General features: G+C 48.0%; 1 protein-coding gene across 3 annotated transcripts; it reads right to left on the bottom strand.

The window, feature by feature from the left end:
• Nucleotides 1-517: 517 nt before the first annotated feature.
• On the bottom strand, nucleotides 518-17338 carry SALL4 (spalt like transcription factor 4; the record flags this gene model as incomplete). 3 transcript variants are annotated; one of them, XM_082644586.1, is made up of 4 exons in its annotated part: nucleotides 518-937; nucleotides 3490-3770; nucleotides 4615-6951; nucleotides 17209-17338. In XM_082644586.1, 4 exons carry the CDS (start codon nucleotides 17336-17338, stop codon nucleotides 518-520), a joined length of 3168 nt encoding a protein of 1055 aa, XP_082500712.1. The 3 variants fall into 3 exon arrangements, with proteins under 3 accessions (XP_082500712.1, XP_082500713.1, XP_082500714.1); XM_082644587.1 differs by having other exon boundaries at nucleotides 5932-6951; XM_082644588.1 differs by lacking the exon at nucleotides 4615-6951.
• Nucleotides 17339-18313: the final 975 nt, after the last annotated feature.

The following is an 18313-nucleotide window of genomic DNA, read 5'->3' as shown; positions in this document are numbered from 1 at the left end:
TCCCTAAACAGACGACAGACCTTGTCCATTTACCCGCATACAGTCACCGCAGAAGTAAGTATACAGTACCCACCCACCCCTCCCCCCAACCCCCAACCAGGCAAAACAGTTGTCTTCTCCATGGTGGTTCAACACCTTCCAACTTGAAATCGGTGACAGTCTTTGGAAACAGTTACTCTAGGTTGTACAAAGGTTTTATGTATATAGTTTGTTGCAAGTAACAAAACTACTTTGCAAGACCCGCTTCTTTCCAAAATTAAAAAAAAATACTAGTCTATATTTGTTTTAGTATGAATTATTTTTTTTTTTTTGATTTTTCTTGTTTGTTTGTTTTTGCAAAGCAGCATAGCAACATTGTGATTGTAGGATGTGCCTGAGGTTGTGGTCACAACTGTAAACATTATTTGCACATCAGGAAGAAAACTGGAGGAGATGGGGGTCTTTAAGAAAAACAAACAAAAAAGGGACAGTTCTAGAGATCACTGCACTGCTCCTTCGACGTGCGTTCTCCTGTAGCTTAGCTGACGGCAATCTTGTTTTCCTCCAGGAAGTGAGGGAACTGGTGTTTGGGGACGCTGTCGGCAGCTCCTGGCTTCTCCACCTCGGCACTGATGGCCGACTGGGAGCCATCCATCTTGGAGGTAGCGGTGTTATTCACCACAGAGCTGGCCCCCAGGGACACTGGGAGGGTGGGAATGCCACCACTCTGGATCACAGAGATTTCGTTGGTCTTCATGGCCAGACCACCATTGAGCATGGTGGTGTACTGATTCCACACAACAGGGTCCACGTTCACCGAAGGGGCCAGGATTTCCTTGGGAAATATCTCGGGGACCCTCTTTCCGTCCGTTCCTAATAGAGCCATGGTGTTCTCGATGGCCAGCTTCCTGCCACGGCGTGCTGAGCTATTGTTGGCCCCATGCGTCATATAATGGACCTGTGGGAAGAGGGACAGAAAGGTTTCCACCAAAACAGAGATGGCACTGCATGTGGGCAAACCAAAGTCAAGTCTGCCTAGGGGTTTGGTCTATCTAAACGTATATTTTAAAATTAGATTTTATGTTTAAAAAATCCAGATATTGGGGGCCTCCCTGGTGGCGCAGTGGTTGAGAGTCCGCCTGCCGATGCAGGGGATACGGGTTCGTGCCCCGGTCTGGGAGGATCCCATATGCCGCGGAGCGGCTGGGCCCGTGAGCCATGGCCGCTGAGCCTGCGCGTCCGGAGCCTGCGCGTCCGGAGCCTGTGCTCCGCAACGGGAGAGGCCACAGCAGTGAGAGGCCCGCATACCGCAAAAAGAAAAAAAAAAAAAAAAAAAATCCAGATATTGGGCTTCCCTGGTGACGCAGTGGTTAAGAATCCGCCTGCCACTGCAGGAGACACGGGTTCCAGTCCTGGTCCGGGAAGATCCCACATGCCGTGGAGCAACTAAGCCCGTGCGCCACAACTACTGAGCCTGCGCTCTGGAGCCCACGTGCCACAACTACTGAAGCCCATGCGCCTAGAGCCTGTGCTCCGCAACAAGAGAAGCCACCGCAATGAGAAGCCTGCGCACCGCAACAAAGAGTAGCCCGCGCTCGCCGCAACTAAAGAAAAGCCCGGGTGCAGCGACAAAGACCCAATGCACCCAAAAATAAATAAATAAATTTATTTTAAAAAAAGAAATACAGATGCCTATTCTCTTACGGGAAAAAAGAATCAGATCATCTGGCAACCATGGATCTACATTCCTGCCTAGAGGCAAGTAAGGGCAACCGAGGTGGGGAAGACACACTCCAATTTTCCCCATACCACTGTTCACGTGTACAGTTGTTGTCAACACCTACTACACAGCAGTGTTGTTCCCAGTGCTAGGGTTACAACTTGTGAACACACAAACTTACACAGTTACCAAATGGTACGGAACTTAACACATACAGACACGGAGTACAAGTAAAATGGGAAAATCTGTAAGACCAGTAGGTTACATCAGTGTCAATATCCTGGTTATTATTTATTCTATAGTTGTGCAAAATTCTATCACTGGGAGAAACTAGCAAAGTGGGTAAGCATCTCTGTATGACTTCTCCCTCTGCATGAATCGACAATTACTTGAATAAAAATTTGAGTTAAAAAAATAATCTTTGAACAAAACAGACCCTGGCCTGATGGAGCTGACATCCTAAATACATAGTGTCTCAAGAAGAGTAATCACTGCTGTAGAGAAAAATAAGCCTAGTTGGGAAGGTTACACGAGGCCACGGGGAATGAATGTTATTCCATCTGTGGTAGCAGACAAGGCAAGGACTCTTGTGAAGAGGAAAGAGACCCTACCACTTACTGCTTCTTCAACCTGGCCGGCCTCCTATCTGCGATTATTTTCCTGGTCTGGCTTTTGAGTTTTCAAATCCCTTTCTTTATAAAGAGTTGAAGAACGTGGTGGGTACTGGGTTTCAAGCGTTCTCACGTCACTTCACTGACATGCTTAGAAGTTAGTAGTCATCCCAGCGGGCTCAGAAGTGACTTGATCTTCATCACTCCAAGAAATTATTAAGATGTTCCTGGTATCATGTGAAACACTAATACTACTCAATTAATCTCCAAGCAACCCTGAGGTCATTACCATGATCCCCAAGCCTGAGAAACCGAGGCACAGGAGCCACCTGCCCAAAGCCACTTATGCAGCAATAGCAGCTCCAAACCTTCCCCAGACTGATTCCAAGGCCCCTGAACAAACTGAAGCTTTATATTTCTGGAAGTTGGGATTACAGATTGAATTACTTCTATGTTCCTCCCCTGACATCTCTGCCACCTAGACTAAAAAATTCAAAGAATATAGTGTTTTTAATAAGTACTTTCAATTTCTAAAATGATATGAGGTCTTCTAGGTCAACTTTAAGATGAAGTTTCAACCTTTACTCTCACTACAAAGAATTCAACTAGTCTACTCACTGGGGAGCTAGCTAGAGAAAAGAGGTCCAGAGAAACACGCCTGGAACAAAGTAGAGGCAGGACCATGAGGGAAACCCAGGTTTCCCATCCTGTGTCCTTACACAGGCCACTTTCGATCCTTACATGGGACAGTCTCCCAGGTAATATCTTAGGTGGAACCAACTTTTCCTAACAATAGACACAGGGTATTCCTTGGAAAAACCCAGCTGTTCAGTTTCAAAGAAAGGCCAATAAACCTGGAGGCTTTCTTCCTTTAACTCCAGTGGCACTATCTACATGTTTAACTCGTGGTATTTATTTCAACCTAGCAGGCCAGGAAAACAAAAACCAACGTACAGGATGGTCATCAAGGCTGAAAGCACAGGCAAATCCGTAAAGGATTTACCGACACTACATTACAATACATGACAAACATCATCTGTGTTTCTAGACTTGAACGATTTCATGCAGGCACTGACTACAATGAGCATCCCAACTTCAGAGATGTTGTAATGTGAGAAAGTCTCTTCCTTCTTTTTTCGTTTTTTTCTTTTTTGACTGCACTGCGAGGCTTGAACTCACCTTCAAGTTGCCCTTGGTGGTAAAAGCTCGCCCACAAATGTTGCACACGAAAGGCTTCTCCCCGGTGTGAGTCCGCTCGTGAATCTGAAGCGCGCTGGCAGATGAGAAGTTCTTCCCGCATCTTGTGCAGCCGTGATGCTTGGCCTGTCGTCGGGGCTGGAGGGCTAGCAAAGGTGTCATGCCTGGGGACATGGTCGCGGGACCAACAAACGCACCAGGAACTTCAACTTTGACATAGGCTGGATGGGCTCGCATAAAGGTCGGTGCGCCACTGCTCCGACCTGGTGTGCACAGAAAAAAAAAAAAAAAACCCAAATTATCACCCTACAGTCATTCGTTCTTCAATCCAAAAAAAAAAGGAGCTTTGACCACAACTGCCCCACTGTTTGACAGCCTGGAAATAGCGTTCAGGAAATTGACACCTTGGAAGCAGCTTTCCTTTTACTTGTTTATCTGCACGGAGAATGACTCCAACACTTCAGAGAAGGTTACTGTTTTGGCTTTAAAGGTATCGGCAACAGTCACAGGCAATGCAATTCCAAGTTCAAATTCCTGCATACAGTTACCTTTATAAAGTAGGCCCTGGCACTATCTTTCTGATTCTACGATGTTGCTATTCCCCCATTTTTGCCATTAATGCCGTCAATAGGCACCCCTTTTATATGGGGTGGTTTTAAAATAGGTTAGATTCTTTCCTCTCCCTCAAGAGTTATTAGTTTGTGAACTTTACATAAGGGAGTGGGATTTCAGAATCAAGGAACTATGGCTTATCTCATTGGCCAAAAAGCAGTGCCCCACTTTCTCAAATACTCTTTACTGGAGCATTTACTTAGGATTACCCATGTTGCCCTCACAGGGCTCAAACACGAAAATAAAAACCCACCAAAAGTAAGTACGCTGTCCACACCCAGCTTGCAAGAACCGTCGTAAATAAAAGCATGTCTCTACTACGACAGAGGTAGTTATTATTGCCCTCTATCCAGAAGTACCCACAGAAAGGCTAATCGCCCTACAGAGGAGCTACTTCACATATACCACACTCTCCATTTGTCAAGTTCAACCCAGGTTCCTTTTGGATGACTCTGTGCCCAGAATGGACCTAAGTTAAATCCAAAGCTCTATCACCTTCCGTCTCAGTGCGGCTGTTCTCGGAGCTGTCCACTTTGCCACCAGCATCAGGAGACTTGGACTTGACACTCTCCGCTTGGCTATTGGCTGGGGAGACTGCCTGGAAGGATGTGGTCTCCAGGACATCTGGACTTCGGCTCGGATACTCCTGGTCCCCCATCACTGAGGAGGAAGAGTCGTTGGTCAAGCCATCACTCTCCACTGAACCATTTTCTCGGCTGCTCTGTCGGTGCAGGACAAGACCAGCGAGACCCGCCTTCCCTGGGGCATCTAGGGAAGCCACCGAGGCCAGCCCTAGAGTAGGTGATGCCGAGTGGATGCTGGGAAGGGGCATGGGGACCTTCGAGGAGCTGCCAGGGGCCTCCTGGGAGCAGACTTCATCTACATCGATGCTTTCGACATCATCATGACAGACAACGCTTGTACTGCCATTTTCACCGACCATCATTGGCTCGGGACCCGTAAAGTCACAGGGATTCTCCGGCAGAGGCGTGTTGGGAATCTGACCGCCCATGTGCATCCGAATATGCTGCTGCAGCATGACCGCGTTGGTAAACTTCTTCTGGCAGATGGGGCACGAATGCTGCGTCTTTATGGACGTGTTTGTCCGGTGCACCCCGAGGTGCGTCTTCAGGTTGCCTTTGGTGGAGAAGGCTCGACCACAGATCTTACACTGGAACGGCCTCTCCCCGGTGTGGGTGCGGTAATGCATCTTGAGGGAACTTTGGCAGCTTAAGACACGGTGGCATATGAGACATTCGTTGGGGTCGGTGGTGGCCTTGTCGATGTTCTCCACCAGCTGCTGCAGTTTCAGGGTCTCTGACCCCGGCTCGGGTGTCCCACTCCCTTGGAAGCCACCAACCCTCGGGGAATTATGGTTGGGCCCCACCCCAGGTAGGACGGATCCATCCACACTTTCCGGAGAAGGCCCAGGCTGCAGGTCGTTGGGCAATGGGCCACCCATGAGGTCCTTGGGGTTAGTCCCCGAAGAGAGATTCTGAGATAGCCCTACATTGGGGGTCCCCGTCGCAAGGACGGGTTTGTTGTCTAAGGAGAGCCCGGATTCATCTACGGGGACAGGGCCAGAGAGCGCGTAGGGAAGGCCACTGCCTGCCGCCATCTTGTCGTGGAACTCGGCAAACAGCTGGGGGTTTGCCTTCACCTGGGGATGCCGATGAAAGTGCACCTTGAGGTTGCCCTTGGTGGTGAAGCGGTGGCCGCAGACAGAGCACACGAAGGGTCTCTCTCCGGTGTGGGAGCGGAGGTGGATCTGCAAGGAGCTATCAGTCCCAAACACCTTGCTACAGTACTTACACTTGTGTCTGTAGAGGACCTCGTCCTTGGGTTTGACATCTACCGGGGAGACACTCGGTGGCTTCCCTTTCCCTTTCTTGGACGGGTCTAACGCCACCGCGGAGAAGGGGCTCTGGAAGAGCACAGAGCCTGGGGCCTGAGGTAGCAACGCCCCCGGGAGACGCGACAGGACGCTGGGGAGCACCCGGGTCCCATCTGGCTTCAGGGCGAACGGCGTCAGCCCCGGGGACACGGAGCTGGCAGCGGAAGGGATGCTGGTGTGAGGTAGCTTGGCTGGCTTCAAGGTATCCAGGGGCAAAGCCGGGCTCCCCGCCTTCTGGCTGAGCAGAGCCACAGCCGCCGAAACCTGCTGGGACACGTGGCCGCCCAGCGTCTTCAGGGAGTCGGCTCCGGCCACGCCGCTGGAGTGGAGGGCGTGGGAGGCCCACAGGTGCACCTGCACGCGGATCTGCTCCGTGAGCTGGATCTGCTGGAGCTGCTGCTGCTGCAGACACAGGATCTGCTCGAGGACCCAGGGGATGCTGCTGGCGCCGGGCAGTGGGGCTGGGGGCGCGTCTGCGCCCCGCTGGTTCACAGCCACCTTGGTGCCCCGTAGTGCTTGAAGCGTGACGTTGGTGTTGGCCACTTTGCCTTTGGGTAAATAGCTTATGTCCTGGGGTGTGGGTGGCAGGGCGGCCTCCGTCTTTAAGTACACGACGGACTCTGCCCCCGGCTTCTCCCTCGTGTCCCCTGAGCTGCCACCGTCCTCTCTGTGACCGTCCTTCCTGCTTGGGCTGCGCGGCTGGTGGCTCAGCACAGCCCCGGAGAAGTCTTCTGAAGGCACCGGCCCCTCGCTGTCGTTCATGATGAGGACAGGTGGATTTTTAGTGCAATTTTTCTTATGGTCTAAGAACTCCGAGAAACTGAAGAACTCGGCACAGCATTTCTCACAGATGTGAGTCTCCTCCCGCCGAGCCCTCTTTATCCCTGCTCCGTCCACGTTCACATCATCGCCACTCCCTGGGGGGTTCATTGGAGTACCTGCGACAAGAGAGAAAAAGCTAAGAACTCTACCCAAGAAAGGATGTGGGGCGATTTCTTGGGAAAAACCACAGCTCACAATCCAGAGGTCTTCGTGATCTGTGTCCCAACACGCACAAAACTGTGTAAGGGAACAAGGCATCCAAAGAGTCTCCAGTGAACCAATCACTTAGGTAGTGGGGGTCAAATCATAACCCCCCAAAATGTCCAATCCTAACCCCTGCACCTGTGCAAGTGACCTTCTTTGGGGTAGGGGGGGAAATCTTTGCAATTGTAATTAGGGTGGGTCCCAAGCCCAGTATCTGGTGTCCTTAAGGAGAAAAGAAAGGGACCTGAGACAGAATAAGGCCATGTGAAGCCAAGGCAGGAGTTAACGTGGCTTTTATAAGCCAAGGACGGCTGGAAGCCAACAAAAGGTAGGGAGGAGGCCTGGTACAGACTCACCCTCAGAGCCTCCAAAAGGAACCCTGCAACTCCTAAATTTCAGCTGTCCACCCTCCAGAACTGTGAGAATAAATCTGTCTTAAACCATCTAGTCTGTGCCAACTTATTAAGGCAGCCCTGGGAAATGCATACAATTCATTAAAATAATCCCCTTGGAGCTCTGGCCCTCACCCTCAGCTGAGAGCTGGCTTGAAAGGCAAATGGATCTCATGCCACCATAAAATGATGTTGGAAACCTCTTCAATTCATGGCCGCTTATCTCCATCCTGGGCCCATCGAAAGTGAAATTGCAGTAAGTCACTCATTCAGACAATGTGGTAAGTGTACCTTCCCACCAGGGACAATGAAAGTTTAAAGGTGCTAAAAATTATGAGAGCAGTAATAAATTCACCTAAAATATGGAGAACCGTACACGGGAAGATCAAGCAGATAGTCCGAGGAGTATTTTCATATAAGAAAAAACACACTGAGAAAAAAGGAAAGATTGCATGTCCAAGAAAAAAAACTTCACTGACCTTCCTGATTATGAAAAACCTATAGAAATGCCTTAACAGGACATTAAAGGATTAATAAGCCATTAAACAAAGAAGGAAGCCCAAGAAAGGAAGGAAGGGATGGGAATGATGGACTTTATTCCTCACCTTCCATTTGCAACTTCTACTCTGTTACACAAAAATCAAAAAACCATCCTATTCTGGGTAGTTCTATTCCTGAAAATGAGTGGTCCCTGGACTTCTTTTGCAGTTGGGTCCTATGTCCTTCACAGTGACTGCTAGTCTGCACGTTACAATGCCTGTCAGGGGACTGTGCTTTAGCCAGATGCCTGAGTCTTGGCGGGTGGAGAATCTCTAAGCTACTTTATTTTTCTCATTTCCTGCCTAACCTATTATATGTACACCTTACCACTGAGAAGTCATATAGGCACACCTCAGACCCAGCAACTCCAGGTGCACAGATCCAAACCACAGACGTTTGCGCGCGTATACAAAGATCCGTGGAGAGGACTTCCCTGGTGGAGCAGTGGTTAAGAATCCACCTGCCAGCGCAGGGGACACGGGCCAGGAAGATCCCACATGCCGCAGAGCAACGAAGCCCGTGCGCCACAACTGCTGAGCCTGCACTCTAGAGCCCGTGAGCCACAACTACTGAAGGCTGCACTCCACAACAAGAGAAGCCACCACAATGAGTAGCCCCCGCTCGCCACAACTAGAGAAAGCCTGCGCGCAGCAACAAAGACCCAACACAGCCAAATATAAATAAATAAATAAACTTATTAAAAAAAAAAATCCATGGAGGAAGAAGGATATTTTTCACAGAAATGTTTAGAGCCACAAAAGAAGGGAAAAAAAAAAAAGGTAAATTTTGGTTTACCCACAGTACAAAAATGATGCAGAATTTCCGTATGTCCTGACATGGAGACAGAAGTTAGGTGGAAGTAGGTTACAGAATAGTTTGTAAGGTGTGTCCATTTTTGTTTAAAACAAAACCTATTTGAAATGTACAAATGCATGGGGGTAAGACCAGGCAGTATCCACTTATCTTTGAAATAAAATGATCACTTTGTAAAGCCAACTAACCCATTTTGCCTCAATTCCTTGGGTGATTACATTTCCCAACAGCATGGGTTTTTGCCTGAGGAGTCAGTCAACAATTTGGGGAGGGGCTGATCTTGCAACAAAGTGTATTTCTCTTGAGAAAGATCTATGCTTTCCATCAGATTTTCAGACACTGGTTCTTTTACATTTCTGTAGCACGGCCTTAATAAATTGACTTAACTTTTCCTAATTTCAGACTAAATCATCAGAAGTTCTGCAAGGTGTATGTGGGTTGGGGGTGAGCCAAGAGAAAGCAAACAGGTCAGGATCAATCCATGGAAAACAGGTTTGATACGGTGGGCTTACCCCTCAGGATTTCTATTAAAGGTGTAAAATCATGACAACCACGTAAGTTAGATGCCTGTGTTAAGTGATGTGATTAATTTAACAAATGTTTGTTGAGTGCTGACTGTGAGCCTGGCACCATCCTATGACCTGAAAGTGCAGATACTGTACGTATTCAGGGAACATCAGTTTCTCCACCTTTTCTATTTCGGTGACTTATCTGGTTACCTGGGCAACTAGGGCTGCTGAACACAATAAGGCTTGTACCAGTCATTTAAAGCCTCACTCATTTAACAATACTTCTCGCCTCCTACTGAGTACAAGGCAGGGGCTAAGGGGGCTGATGAAAAGATGAGCAGCCCAATAGCCTCCTGTAGTCCAGACTAGAACCTCCAGGTGCCCCGTGCTCCATACTATACTCTTCCAACCCTATTAAACATCAGCCCCATTTACAGATAAGAAAAACAGACTTGGAGGTAATGTGACTTATACCCAAGGCAACACAATGAAAAATCTAGTCATAGATAAACTTTTGAGCGCTTACTATGTACCAGGTGTAATTTACATATTATTAACAACTCTTGAGGTAGAGACTATTATATTTAACAGAGGGAGAAACTGAGGCACAGAGGACATTAACTTCCCCAAGGTAGGGCATGTGGTAAACTGCGGAGCCAACACTAAAACCCAGGCACGCAGGACCCAGACCCTCCCTTTGAACTCTTCCTTGATACACTTCCTCCCAAGCATATGTTTCTTCTGTTGAGACTGGCGACTATCCTTCCTCTCACAGAAACCCCAGGAGGGACAGGAAAGCTTGAGGGGTCAGGTTTGGGGGTGTGGGGAGGTTAACTTAGGACACAATACACGCCTGCTACTTCCATGTGGAGTGTAGCAGGTAGGTACCTCCTTCCTTCTGGCTCCACAACTGCTCCAAAGCAATCATATTTCCAAGAATCAAGTTAAAGATATTCGTCGGGGCTTCCTTGGTGGCGCAGTGGTTGGGAGTCTGCCTGCCAATGCAGGGGACACGGGTTCGAGCCCTGGTCCGGGAAGATCCCACATGTTGCAGAGCAACTAAGCCCGTGCGCCACAGCTACTGAGCCCACACACCACAACTACTGAGACAGTGCTCTAGAGCCCGCGAGCTACAACTACTGAGCCCAAGTGCCACAACTACTGAAGCCCGCGTGCCTAGAGCCTGTGCTCCACAGCAAGAGAAGCCACAAGCCCGCGCACCGCAACGAAGAGTAGCCCCCGCTCACTGCAACTACAGAAAGCCCACGCGCAGCAACAAAGACCCAACACAGCCAAAAATAAATAAATAAATAAATAAACTAATTAATTAATTAATTAAAGATATTGATCAATTCCCAGAATCCTTAAGATAGTATCTATTGGTACACTTTCCCAAGACTTCTAATGGGTGTTTTCTGGGGTGTGTTGTTAAACTGGCACAATCTTTCTGGAAGTGCAATTTTGGCAATTATGTGTCAAGAACTTTAGAAGTGGAACTTAAAGAGTTTCTCTTGGGAGGGAAATACACCAGTAGGCTGGTGCCTATAAATACATACAACTTCTTCAGAGCACAATCCACCAACATCATCATTTTAGTGCAATTCTCCTTCTACCCAGCAATTCCCTTGTTAGGAGTTTACTTTCTGTGATACCAGGATACAAGTTTCATAGAAACAAACAGCCTAAACAAAAAAGGATGCACTCTGGTCCGTCAGTACGGTTCTGATTCAATAAATCAGGGTACACGAAAAAGATGACTACTTTGTAGCCTTCAAAAATAAAGTGGGTCTTTATTATATATGCTTGCTCTGTAAGACAACCGCCCAAGACTGATTTCAAGAGGAAAAAAAGTGTAGAGAACAGGATGTACAGATAATGTGCTCCCCCCTCTTTGTGTTTGGGGATAAAGATATAAGTATGTACGTGGGAAACTTTTGAAATAATAGATGCTGTGGCTGGTCCCTGCCTCTTGAAGCACAGGCCTGGGGTGGAAGAGAAACTTTAAAATGTATACACTTTTGGGACTTCCCTGGCGATGCAGTGGTTAAGACTCCACACTTCCAATGCAGGGGACGCAGGTTCGATCCCTGGTCAGGGAGCCACATGTCGTGCAGCCTGACCACAAAAAATAAATAAATAAATGTATACACTTTTGTACTTTGGCTTCTTTTTAATTAGCATGTTACACCCCTTTTCTCAGCCATTCTACTTCTGGAAATCTCTAACAAAGCTCATGTACAAATGCTTGTTAAGGGCCAAAGCAAAACTACTACCATCCTCCACAAACTGCAACAAAGCACTCACTTCAGACTCCTTCCTATACCTTAACTCACTTATCTTCGTAGCCACGTAAACAAGCATCTTTGTTCCCAATTTGCAAACATGGAAACTAAGGCTCAGAAATAACTGCCTCAAGGTGCCATACGGGTAAAACACAAGAGCAGGGATTATAGTCTTAAATACTATTGAAGAAGGGAACTAAAGTTAGTGGCCTAATTTATAATTGTTTCTTCTAGAGCAGTTTCTTCAACTTTTTTTCATTTTACCCCTCTAGGAAGGCTTTTAAAGCTTTTTTTCCCTAATCACCCCCTCCCCAAATTTTAATACCACCAATATACTATATTATCTGTTTATGCACTATGGTCCTTTGGAAGGCCACAAACCATTGTAACATCAATAAACATTTTTGCCCCCCCAAAAGAAACAATTTTCATCCCCTTGGGGACAATATTCCCTTACTGACAATGCAGGTTTTAAAGGAGATAACTCTTTAAACTGGGGCCGATGAAATTAGACGAAAAAAAAAATGGCAACCTTATTTTCACTCAGCTGAATTAAAACTTAACATTTCTTTCAATTATGAGCATGGGGAACATACCTCAGCGGTATTTGCAGAACCCATGCCTATGTCATCAACAGAAAGCAGGTATTTTCCTATGATGTCAGCGTGGTCGCATTACTGGAAATTCTGGTTACCTGACTGACTGCTAGATCTCCTTTATTGTGTTCATAAAGAAGCACATGTTACTATATCACAAATGTTTTCATTTTTACTAAGTGTTATCTCAATGCAATTTATTTCCTTGGTATTTCTATGTATCTTATTGTATGCATTTAAATACATTCTGTTGAGAAGGGGTGAATGTGGCACAAAAAAGGTTAAGCTCCCTGCCCGAGAAGCATCCAACAGTTCCCAAGAGTGATTTACAACCTGAACACCAGCTTGCCTGCACTGTATACACAGGCTTGCCTCTTCTGTAGCCTCCAAGCAATACCGGCAACATCCCACTTGAGTCTTCAAACAGCAGGAGCTCTGTTTGCTGGTGCAGTAAAAAGTACTTCGACATCCAGACCACCACTGGCAAATACTGAAAGCGTATTTGCCAAAGAGTAAGAGGACTCTGTTATGAACAATTGCTGGGTATGCTTAAGTTAACCCTTCCCAAAAGGAAAAAGCAAAGTTCAGAGGGATTACACAGCAACTAGATCTTCCTTCCTTCCACCCCACCCCCACTCCGAATTTTAGGAATGTTATCTCTCAGCATCTAGTTATCCAATAAGTTGGAAGAATGCAGTAAACCCAGCAGGGGGCTTAGATTCAATCACTGCCAAATGGATAGAAAATACTCTTACTATTGTATAGGAAGAAAGCTCATCTGCCAGAGGCCAATCAAATTCTGGAGCCAGTGAAAATGCTTAAGAAACAAACCTGTGTATCTTGAGAAAAGCATTATGCCTCAAGCTTATCCCCCCCCCCATTCCTATATTAAAAGAACTACAATGAGCAGATTATCTAGAGTACATAAACATCTTCTACCCCACCCCCACCGGCAGGATAACTGCTTACCAAAAAACAAAAGGAAATTGAGATGTCCTTAAATACTGAACCAGTTCAAAGAAACTGGTTTACCAGTTTAATTTTACATCTGAATTCAGCAATCCGGGAAACACTTAAGGAATAGCCCTTAACTCAATTTGTAGGTGGCAAATTAGAGCAGTAATTAACTTTCTATTTAATTAAGGTACAAAAAAAAAATTGTTCCACATGGTCTTGGATCAAAATTCAAGTCTGCTGAAAAGGAAAAAGTAAAAGAATCAAAGTTTCTTTGTGCTAAGGTGTGCGAGCTCTGCTATTTACACTATAGAGATACGTCCCATATTGCCTCAACTGGAGCTCATCTTTTAAGCAATTTGTAAACTCCATGAAGGCAGGAGCTTTTGCTGCCTCCTTCCCCAGATCCCCCTGGAACAAAGCCTGACATAGACTTGAAATCTAGAAAAAAAAATAGATGGCATCGATCAGAGATGCAGTTCTTACATGGAATTAGAGCTTTTAAAATTTTTAGATGCTTTTTTAAACAATCAAAAACACAGTAGGTTAAGGATGATGAAAAAGGGAGTATCTTGAACTCTTCCCATCATTTTTTCCAGGGCAGTAAAGCCCAGAGCACCAAATGCAAACTCTGCTTTATTTTCGACTTGCAGGACCTCTTATTCTAAAGCCTGCAAAGGCACATCTCAAAAATTAAAAGGGAGGAGGAGAGATAACACTCAACCAGCCGAACACTCACCATACCTCCCTCATCTGATAGAAAATCCCATCCCATAACCAACTCTTCTAAAACCACGATAAACACAGCTTCTTGGATTTAGAGCAAGGCTCAACTCAAACAGGACAAGGCAACCCTGGGCAAGCCATTGCAACCAGGAGTTAAAGTTTACTCTAAAATGAGTAAAAATGAGGATTACAGATAATGTCGTTGAGGTCCCCAGCCTGGTGTCTGGCACACAGTAGGCTACAGATAAAACTGCAGAATTATCTCAACTTGGCAGTTCAGTGCCATCTTGGCACAATAAAAAATAAAACATTGTTATTTTGAACAAAATTAATTACTGATCACATTTCCAGCACACAGTGGGTCTTGTATAGTTGCAACTATCTAAATAAACAGCATGCTTCATCTCCATGGTACACAGGAAGAACCCAAAAGCTCAGAAATCAAGGTTACACAGCTGAAAGTCATACAACCAGATTGGAATGTACACCTCACTCTAAAATCTTACCAAAACCTAACTTCATTTTAAAAGAGGAAGCATTAACTCTATCCCTCCCTCCCAAGATGGCTCCCCAACTCCCCACCGTGAGGAAGGCAGCAGAGGCTTGAAGGACCAACTAGCGCTGACTTGTGCAATTTCTTTTTAACGGAACAAAAGCGGTGTGGGCAAGTTGCAGCCCCTTTCAGAAACTCAGATGAAAACACAGAAAGTCGGCCTGCAACATGAACTAACACTTCGATCAACAAGATTTCCCTCTCCCTCTATTAAAATATAAGCTCCCAAGTGCCCTATTCTCAGAATCCTTACCGCCAATGTAGGTCATTTCAGTTTAGAAACTGGGGCTAGGCAGTTATTTGAAATTTGGGAATCTTAATCGTTGATGGCTGTAATCCAGTTTAGCACAAAGGGCATTTGAAACTCTTTTGAGAAAATGCTAATTTTCCTGTATGTAGCCTGAGTCCCCTGACCACCTGCAGATTTTCTGATCTGCTAATTTTTTGCCGGACTTCATTTTCCTCCCTCAAAAAGTACATTCTTTATAAGTGGGTCTCAAATTGGCTTTGCAAAATAAGACCAGTCTAAACTGGATTTTTAAAATGATACATACAGGCTGCTCAAATACAAAATGCATCAGTTAAAATGTACTGCTTGGGAAAACTACCTTCTGTCCTATGGTGGCAACTGGGGGACTGTGCAAACACATTCGAGGATCGAAGAATTCTTTCCAAGAATTCCAAAGACTTGGCAAAGAAAACCCGGCACAGCCAAGGATAGCTCAAGCAACCGACTGGAGTCCCTAGCCTAGCGCAGCCCAGCGTTCTCCATCCCCCTGCCCCAGCCTGTCCCACCCATCAGGTGTGAGCCGGTACCTGCGAAGGGACCCGCCTCTCAGCAAAGGGCGCGGTTCCAGGTTGGGCCTCCAGGGGGCGCCCGCGCGCAGCTCGACCGTCCACTCCAACCCAAGCGATCAATAGCAACTCCCCCTCCCAAATCGTGGAGGGAGCGCACAGCCAGGCCAGCGATCCTAACCAGCTCGGGTTAACTGATTGCAAACTCCAGCTAGCGTTAATTTAAGAAGCTCCCCGTAAGGTGCCAAACGCCACCAAAAGCCCCACTTGAGCGCGCCCACCCAAAATGAAGCGGGTAGGGGGAAGGGGAGGTCAGCGCAGGACCAGGGGAGGGGTCAGAGCCAGGAGCTCGCCCCTCCTCTCGGGAGGAAGCGGGCGGGCAGAGGGTTAACCCTTTTGTTCCAGGTGGGCCAGGCAACGAAGCCTCTCCATTCTCCCCCGCACTCCCCCTCCCAAGGCACAAAGAGAGTCCACCCTCCTCCGACCTTGGGTGCACGCTGCCCTGACCATCGGACGCCCGAAAACGCACAGCCGCCCCCTCGGTCAAGCCGATCTCTTTCATTTGCCCTGGAAAAATGCTATTTGGGGGGAAATAGGGATTTACATTATATTATAAATTTAGGAAATTTACCACATTCCCTCCCCGAAATAAAAGGTACGGTAACCAAAACGTAGCAACCGTTTTCCCATCGGAGTTGTGGCTCGGAGAGTCTGGGGTTGCCGCGCACACCCCCATCACGGGCTGGGAAATTAGAAAGCAGGCGGCGAGGAGAGAAGCCACCAACAAGGCCCAAGAGGACGTTAAAAACGCCCCCTCCCCCCACGCGTACGCGAAAAACTTATCAGGCGACAATTTGGCGGGCCAGGACGGAGGGGAGATAGTGGGAAATCGACTGGCTCCTAAAGCCCCCTGGGTTACATGATTAGGAAGAGAGGAGTTTGCTTGGCCGCTCCCGACCGGGCTGGGGGGTCCAGAACTCCTCCAGACCCTAAAGACGCGCGGCGCGGAAGCGTGGGCCGGGTCAGCCCCCCGAGCTCGCCCTGGCCACGACCGCCCGGCCCTGGCCCGACCTCTCCCCTCTGGCCCCCGGGGCGCGCGTTTGGAAAGCCGGGCGCACTAGAAAAGCCACGCAAAACGCCAGGCTGGTGCACCCCAGCGGGGCTGCTGTGCGCCCGCGACCCCCGCCCCTGGGGGCCCGCACCCCTCCCGCCGGCCGCGGTTTATTTTTAGGAAGTCGGAAATCAAAGATGGCTGGAGGTCAGGCCCCGAAAGGTTAGGGCGAAGATCGGCAGGCGGCGTAGCCCCGGGAGAAAAGAGGAAAACCAAAAAAGAAATTTTTTTTAAAAAGGAAAATACTGTGCTCTTCTCCTCCACCTCTTCGGGCCCTCCAATCCCCTCCGCAGCGCTGGTGGCCCGCACCCCAGCTCCTGGGGGTGGGGAGAGGTCGCGCCCCCTCCCCCCTCTTGGCCCGGGAGGGGCGCGTGCAACAAACAGATCGTGCTCCCCCGGGAGGTCTTCCTAGGGTGCGCCCCTTCCCCAGCTTCCTACAAAGACCCTAACGGGTGAGGGAAAGAGTGGGGACCCACGGGGTCTTTCTTTTAAAAAGCAGCGCCAGGGAGGGAGGAGGGGAGCCTAAGTTACAAGTGGGGGGGAGGCTACTAGTGAGGGGAGTGGAACCAATTACGAGAAGCAGAGGACAAGGAGAAGGGAACCTTTCAGGAATGAGGGACACAGGAGAGGCTGGGGGTCAATTTTACAATAAGAGCGAGACCTGGGGGTGAAACTTACACAAGAGGGGAGAAGCGATAAAAGGGGAGAAGTGTAAAATTAACGAGGGTGGGGGTGGGGAATGAGGCTGCCGCTCTCCTCTGGAACTAACTGAGCCCCCAGATCTCGGTTCCACAGTCTGCGGTGGAAGCCGTTGGCTCCCCAAAGTCCGCGCCTTCGAGGGTCCCGCGAACGTCCCGGAAACTGCCCGCCCGGGGCGTGCGCCCCCAGCCCCACTCACCCGGCTCCCCCGCCGCCGGCGCCGCTGCGGCCGCATCTGCAAACTCCGGGGCCGGCTGCTGCGGCTGCTGCTCGCCCTGGTCCTCCTCCGAGTTGATGTGTTGGGGTTTCGCCTGCTTGCGCCTCGACATGGTGCGAGCATCGGGGCGCCTGGAGAACCGCGGTTATTTGCCCACTCCGCCACAAATTCCTGGAGTTGGGAAATTTACCCCCCTTCGGCCGGAACGCGCATGTCCCAGTAATTATTATTATCAATAATGCATTGCGATTTATCATGAGCCCTGACAGCTGATTGGCCTGGGTCCAAGACCTCAGAGATCATTTAAATAAGACCTCATTGATCAGGGAGGGGCGAGGCATTCTGGGCTTTGTAGTCCGGCCCTACAAGCGACAAAGGCGTGTTCATCGGGGGAGAGCAACTAATTAGCATCCGGGCTCAGATTGGCTGGACCGTGGACGAAATCCGAGGGGGACCCATCCTCGCTTCAGCTATCTGAATCCTCGGAGAGAACAAGAAAAATGATTGTATATTTACTAAAAACTTGGAGCTTCCGTAACAGTTTTGGAACGAGCGTATTTGGTAGTGTGCTCCAAAAATTACTTTTGTAAGGTTGATATCCTCGCAAGCCGGGGAGGAAGGTCTTTTCAGTGAAATATTTTGGCTCAGTGTTTACCTCTACCAAAAAACAAAAAAACAAAAACAAAACAAAACAAAAAACTGAGATTTGACCCGTGTCTCCTCCCATCTCCTTTTTCACTGAAATGTTTAAATTGAGTCTGGAGGTATCTGAAGAATGGTAAATGGTGGTATATTCAACCTTCCCACCCCATTTCAACTCTTAAGGTGGCCTTCAAATTTCCCAAATTTCAGATTATCCCCTCACCATGATTTATTTCCTTTAAATGCTAAATAATAACCTCCAGGATTCATACTCAAAAGGTTTGGTTTACTGTCACAGTGCAGACCTTGATTTTTGGTTTGGGTTTGGGTTTGTTTTTTTTTAAATTTAAAATGACTGGATACTAAGTATAGAAAAGGTAGATTAAAAGCAAGTATAGTCAGAGATAATATCAAAACAAGGAGGGACTGCACTTTTTCCCCACAA

Source organism: Mesoplodon mirus (genome assembly GCF_964341445.2).
Source record: "Mesoplodon mirus genome assembly, chromosome: 15".
Classification (NCBI taxonomy): Eukaryota; Metazoa; Chordata; class Mammalia; order Artiodactyla; family Ziphiidae; genus Mesoplodon; species Mesoplodon mirus.
The sequence above is the reverse complement of the archived record's forward strand: the minus strand, read 5'-3'. Positions and strand labels throughout refer to the sequence as shown.